This window comes from Pezoporus wallicus, unplaced genomic scaffold (genome assembly GCF_028554395.1).
Source record: "Pezoporus wallicus isolate ANWC-B61680 ecotype Strahan unplaced genomic scaffold, APGP_CSIRO_Pwel_v1 contig_5261, whole genome shotgun sequence".
Lineage (NCBI taxonomy): Eukaryota > Metazoa > Chordata > Aves > Psittaciformes > Psittacidae > Pezoporus > Pezoporus wallicus.
This window is the reverse complement of record NW_026642423.1, coordinates 3,290,913-3,296,993: the sequence shown is the minus strand read 5'-3', so window position 1 is coordinate 3,296,993 and position 6,081 is coordinate 3,290,913. Positions and strand designations below refer to the sequence as shown.

The window sequence follows — 6,081 nt, the reverse complement described above, 5'->3', positions numbered from 1 at the left end:
TTGTCATTAGCATGTAAATAAGTCACTCTTCTATCCATCCTATAGCTGTTAAATAAATATTGTGAACCAAGTTTTCAGCATTCATTTCTTGTAGGAGGTCACTGAGGTGATTTTACAGAAATATCCTGCGACAGTTTTGCAAAACAGGATGAGTCTCAGCCTGAATTTCATGACTCTGTTTTTTTCCACTTCCATTCTGATGGTTACTGTGTTTTTGCTGTCGTGGGCAGGTGGTTAATTCATCCTGACTCACAGAGACCAGGAAAATGGAAACTTTGTCCCCTCTTCTTAGTGTCTAAGACATATGCATTATAAATTGCTTGTATTTTGGTATGACCTAGAATTCCTAGTCCATGTGAACTGCAGGCTGACTGTGTATACACAGTGAAAACCACTACATGCTGCTGATTGCGGTATATCATGCAGATAGCCAAACGGATAGCTTTAAATGCTAGCAGTATAAATGAGGGAGCTAGTAGCTTAGTCCAGGTTGAAAAGCTTGCTGCAGAGTATGAGTAAATTAACCTGTGCAGACCAATAAATATATCCTATTTATAAACAATTCCTGCCCTCAGGTTAAAATACAGAAACCAAGACTGGAAGGAAAACAGTTGTATCATCTTTATTCTACAGATGGTAAACTGAGGCAGAGATTAAATGCTTTGCCCAAGGTATCACTGGAAACCTGTGTCAGAGCCAGGACTGGAGCCACCTGTGCTTCAGCCTGTGACACAGCCACCAGCTCCTCCTTGTTCTCAGCACAGTGTAGAGTTGTGCTATATGCTGACATAACTACTCTAACCCAGTAAATGTCAGTAGATGTCATTCTCAATTTTCACCCATTAAAAGGACAGAATTAGTTAGACTGGGAGTGTTAAGGATGCTGCTGGGCAAGGAAAATTGAAAGCTTTACTTCCAGTCTCACCCACTGATGACAGGGAGTTTGGGAAGGGAGTCAGCAGCAAGTTTTGCACTTAAATAATATCAACAGTGGTGGGCAGGGGTTTGGGAAGGAAATCTAATAGGTGCGTCTAGATTTGGCTAAGAATGAAAAGTGCACTTTCTTTCTACTGGTTGCTGGCTATTAAAAGCAAAGGGGTGGAATACATCCGACTTGCAAAACTTGAATACAGTTACTGCTATCTGCAAATGGGTGCCCCTCCCCGCTCATGTGAGCTACACAGGCTAAAAGAGAATGACACATGTGCTGTTTCCTTTTCCAGTTGTAAAGGGGTCAGGAGCCAGGCAAGGAGAGCCCGAACAAGAGGAGCATTTTCTCGGGCTCTTCCAGCTGTTCTGTTCAATCCCGCCGTCGGTTCTGAGCAGGGAAGAGAGACTGTCAACACAAATAAGGCATTTTTCAAAGGCATAAATTATGAGTAACCAAAACAATGCGACATCTCAACCACGTGAGTACCCTTATCCCCCTCTCCTTACGATAGCAGTGGATTTATAAGTCTGCTGCTTAAGGAAAAGACTGTCTAACGATTCATATATAAAAAGAAAAAAAAAGAAAAAAAAATGCCTGAGACTAATACTGAAGAAAAAAGTTTTTATAAAACTCTTTTCCATTTTTATTCTTTGTGTTCGTGTGTGCGCGCGTGTCTGTGAAGAACCGAAACAAACTGCAAACTCTGGCTCCTGAATGGGACCGAGCAAAGTTAGTAACATTTCCGCCTAAACCCTGGCTTAGAAAAGTTTCCTTTGAATGTTTTTCCATCCCCCCGCCTTCAGGAATGAAAATATAGAACATTTCGAAAGCATACTGATGCTTTTCTAAGTTATTAATGGTGCTGCCCAGCTTGTGTTTAGAGTCTCAAGCTGTCTGTGTGTAATATGAGATGCAAGGCACAAACTGACAGTCTCTATTTAAAGCCACAATGCTCCTGGAAATTTAGAAACGTGGGCTTAAGGACAAGCAAATTAGTTTCTCAGCAAGAGAGAATACAGGAGGGTGAGTCCTCTGCTGGCGTAGCACTGCATATTTTAGTAAATTTTAAAAGAAAGAATTTGTCCCAAACAGTCAAATGAGCAGAGGCTCAGCTGCAGCATGGCAGCATTCATTTTGGTACAGTATTAAAAAAAACAGGGGAGGGGAAGGCATTGGATTCTGATTTGATAACCGAGAAAAGTCAGTGGAAAAACTCCTGATGCTTCAATACCTCCATAGCTCTTTCATGGCTTTAGTATAATCTTTCCTGGTTTAGTTCAAGAGAGTATTTTTGTATTATTTTTAATAAACTGCAAATAGCAGAATTGTTTATGATTCTGTGGTATCAGTAATAAAGGCAGAAAGTACAGGCATCACTGTGGGAGCTGCCTGCAGTTCAGGATTTGATCCAGAGACTGCTGTAAGAATATTTGTTCTTTATGGATGTTGACACTGACAATGTTTCCCAAGCTCTGAATAAGGCAGGCTGATCCAGCAGAAATGGCACAATGAGCAGCATCTCTGGAATCCTGACCAGCAATTTCTATTTACTCTTTAGTCCTCTTTGCAAGTTCTAACCAACAACAAAGATTAGATGCTAGCTTTGTATTATATTTTATTCTTGTTTTATTCCGCAGTTCATAATACTATACCTTGCTTTCTATCGTTTCCATTACAACTTTTTTTTCTACTATTGATAGGAAAAAATGTGCATGCTAATTCAGGTTCCTGAGAGTTTGGGTTTGGAAAAGCTTGAGTAAATTACTGCTGTTGGTGCTAACCAAGCACGTTCAGGAGGGTGGTCATCACTCATTGTGGAGCATTTTGCTCATTATTCAATATCAACAAGTGTCCAGATCCAGTCTTGTATCTTTAGTGACAGGCTTGGCCTGGTGGCAAGACCAGGACCAGATCTACAGTGCTGAATACATTACAAATCACTTCTCTGACAGACCTAGGTTGTCAGCGGACCCCACAGAAGGACTTAGAGTGGATCTGGATGAGGAGTCAGTACCCCATGGGGCCTTTTGCCTGTTCATAATGAAAAAGGCTGATGCATCAGGTTCTCTTGTTCTTTCCAAAATCCAGACAGGAATTCTCAGCTTGAATCACTTTAGAATCATATGATTGCCAGCGAAAATAACTGGCTTACAGTCTTGCTAGAGGAAGTATTCTGACTGAAAAATAGTGACTATCTATTCTTTATTTGCTGTCATATTTTCCATTATTGAGTCAGACAGAATGTTCCTGTACTCTTGTATTTTGTTTCAACCTGTCTCTGGTTGGGTGTTGGTTTTGGTTTTTTACTTTTTTTCAAATGACATCGATTGAATTTACAGATTAAAAATTAAATTAAATTAGAAGAAAATCCGATAGCACTATATTCCTGTACAATGCAAGTTTGGTGCATTTTTTTTTTTTATAATGGTTGAGGTTTTGGAGGTATGTCTTGGGGAAAGAGTGTTATTTCTTTGTAAAATTCAATCAATTTTTGCAAGAAACAAGATACTGAAAGATCAGTGTATTGACAGGCACTGCACAGCATGAAGAGCAGATGTTTGCCAGAAAGGAAGAGTAATTGGGAAAACAACTTTGCTTCATAACCATAGTGAAAATATTGAAATGTGTGTGAAAAAAACATAAAGGAACAGCAAAAATCTTTGACTGTACTGAACGTATTAATTCATTGCTGAGTACCTGCAGGTGAGTCCATAGAGCACCTGTGTGCTGATGTAAACTGAACAGTGTTAAGTTATCTAATTGCTCATGTTCTTTGCTTATCTCCTTGTATTCACTCAGGATGACAAGGAATTTTTATTCATTCTATAAATACAGTATGATCCTGGCAATCCAGGTGGGAGCAGACTACTGTTTCAGATTTAAAATATTCAGCTCTGTGAACCCTGAAAATGTATTCTGCCTTTACACAGGGATATCTCACCACCTAATCTCGTGTACTTCCCATGTCCTGTTCAGATATCCCGTTGCTCTGAGTGGGCTGCCTGCACTCAACAGGGAGGCGAGGGAGCTAGTAATTCAGCCTACTGATGTTAGGCAGTGTGTGTATATTTACTTCATCATTCATTGTTAATGACATTTTTAAATGTGGCTGGAATAAAATAGAATTTTTAAGTAAAGATGTCTGCTACCAAACCCATACTGGAGTTGGGCTTGAATTTTGTTGGCTCTTATTCAATATAATATCTTGCTGTTTATCTGCAGTTGTTTTTTTTTTTCTTCTGATGTAAGAGACGTAGCCTGACTGAAGGAACGTGAACGTCCTGATGTTTAAGTGCATTGCCAGAATGATTTGCTTCCTCCCACCTCTGCAAAGATGTACAGGCAGTATCTGCCTGACTTATTAACAAATAAAACTGACAAAACCTGAGGGAATTACCCAGGTTTGCCTATCTCTGTCCAGACTGCAGCTTTTGTCCTCTTTTAGATTTCAGTGACCCAGTTCTGAGGCAATGGGACAGCTCAAATGAGGTGAAGGGCTCATGCAAATAAACATCACCTGGTTGAATGTTCAGTCTGGGGAGGCAAAGCCATCTTTGCAAAGAGGGGGGGGTCAAAGGTGTTCCTCCACTTGGAGATCTGCACCTTACAGGCTTTAATCTGTACTTGGCACGCTGGGAATGTTTTATCTGGGGCCTTCTCTACTTCAAATGCCAGCTGTCATGGAATTAGTGGTTAACGAAAGCAGTTTGTGGAGGCTTCTCTTCCTCATCAGCTTCCAGCAGATAAGGTTTTCCTTCTTGGTGGGTAGAGAAGCAGTATGTTTTGTGCTATGTAGAACAATTGGCCCAAAAGGAGATCAGGAGGTAAGACTGGATCTCAGGCTATGTCCCAGCTGCAGAGAGAGGAAGAGGGTCAGAAACAGTGTGAAGCAAAGCAAGCCTTATGATCTGTATGCTTTTCCATCTGTGCTGCCAGCCGCAGTTCAGCCATAGCCCAGAGGCAAGCCCTGTGCTTGCTTGGGGGAGCAGATGCTGGTGCTGCCTCTGACCCATGAGCAGGTTTTGACTCCATCATGCCCAGCTTCTCCCCTGTGGCAGTGACAGCTAAGGCTTCTGGAAAAAGATTCAAGTGTGTGTAGGCTGTCCCCCCAAAAGAAGCTGAGATCTTGGCAAAAATGGCCCCCAACTCATGGTCTTTTAAATGTTCCTGGAGCAATACCATTTACCTGCACGCAGGGTCTGTGAAAAGCCACAACTGATTCCTGTAGACTTTTAATTGTGTTATTCACTGCCTTGGCAATAGATCTGATTTCATTGCCCTTAATCAACAGAAGCACTTGTCTGTGACAGTAACTAATAAACAAAATTGGAGGCTATTGATTATGAAAATTTTGGTCTTCACAGATAAACCTGTAAGCATTTATAAACAAGGAAACATATAGATTATAATAACCTCTCATTTTTAGCACAGAAGTCTCAAAATATGTCCCAAAAACGTTTATGTAAATTGAATGCTTCTGCTTGTATATTTGTTTCCCACCACATATGAATTGCATGTGCATTTGAATTGTAAAATCTGGCTTTATACCGCAGGGCTCTTCCTGACACCCTCATTGCCTGAGATGTTAGGAAAATCTGCAAATTGAAAGTCTCAAAATGCACCTGAAATTTCAGTAATTAACAGCAGAAATGTTGACAAACCACTAAGCTGGAGGGAATAGAGGGGAGGGAGTCCACCCAAATAGGAGTCTACTTTTTTAAAATGCACAGCTCTCAGCATTTCTGGGCACTGCTTTTCACACACACACAAATAGTAAAAACCAACCAAACAGGTTATGGCTGGTTATGTGCTTAAGCCTATTAGTATTACAGAATTGTGTAGTATCTGCATCTTGTTGCTGATATTGCTGCACCTTTCTTTCTAGGCTCTTGTGGAATATACCCTGTATCCACTGCTGTTCAAATGACTGAGTCCAATCAGCAAAGCCTTTTGTAAAACAGGCTTTTGGGACTGCATTCTCTAATGAAAGTCCATTTGTGTGTCTGCTCTGTAGAGTGCCTGTCTCTATTGTTGGGAAGGGATTAGTATTCCTATGGTACAGAGAAATTCAAGGCAACAGAGGGATCTGATTGTGCTAGGTTCTGTACAGGCACCCTTTCTTCAAAAGACTGGTAGACCGCATAGAGAGG

At 40.8% G+C, this 6,081-nt stretch overlaps 1 protein-coding gene across 1 annotated transcript in view; it reads left to right on the top strand.

Annotated features, from left to right (window-relative positions):
* Window positions 1-1,191: 1,191 nt before the first annotated feature.
* The window catches only part of GYPC (glycophorin C (Gerbich blood group)), a 29,319-nt gene continuing 24,429 nt past the window's right edge, over window positions 1,192-6,081 (top strand). The window contains exon 1 of the mRNA XM_057430173.1: window positions 1,192-1,409. Coding sequence (XP_057286156.1) covers window positions 1,376-1,409 — 34 coding nt within the window. The 5' untranslated portion in view covers window positions 1,192-1,375. The remainder of the gene's footprint in view (window positions 1,410-6,081) is intronic.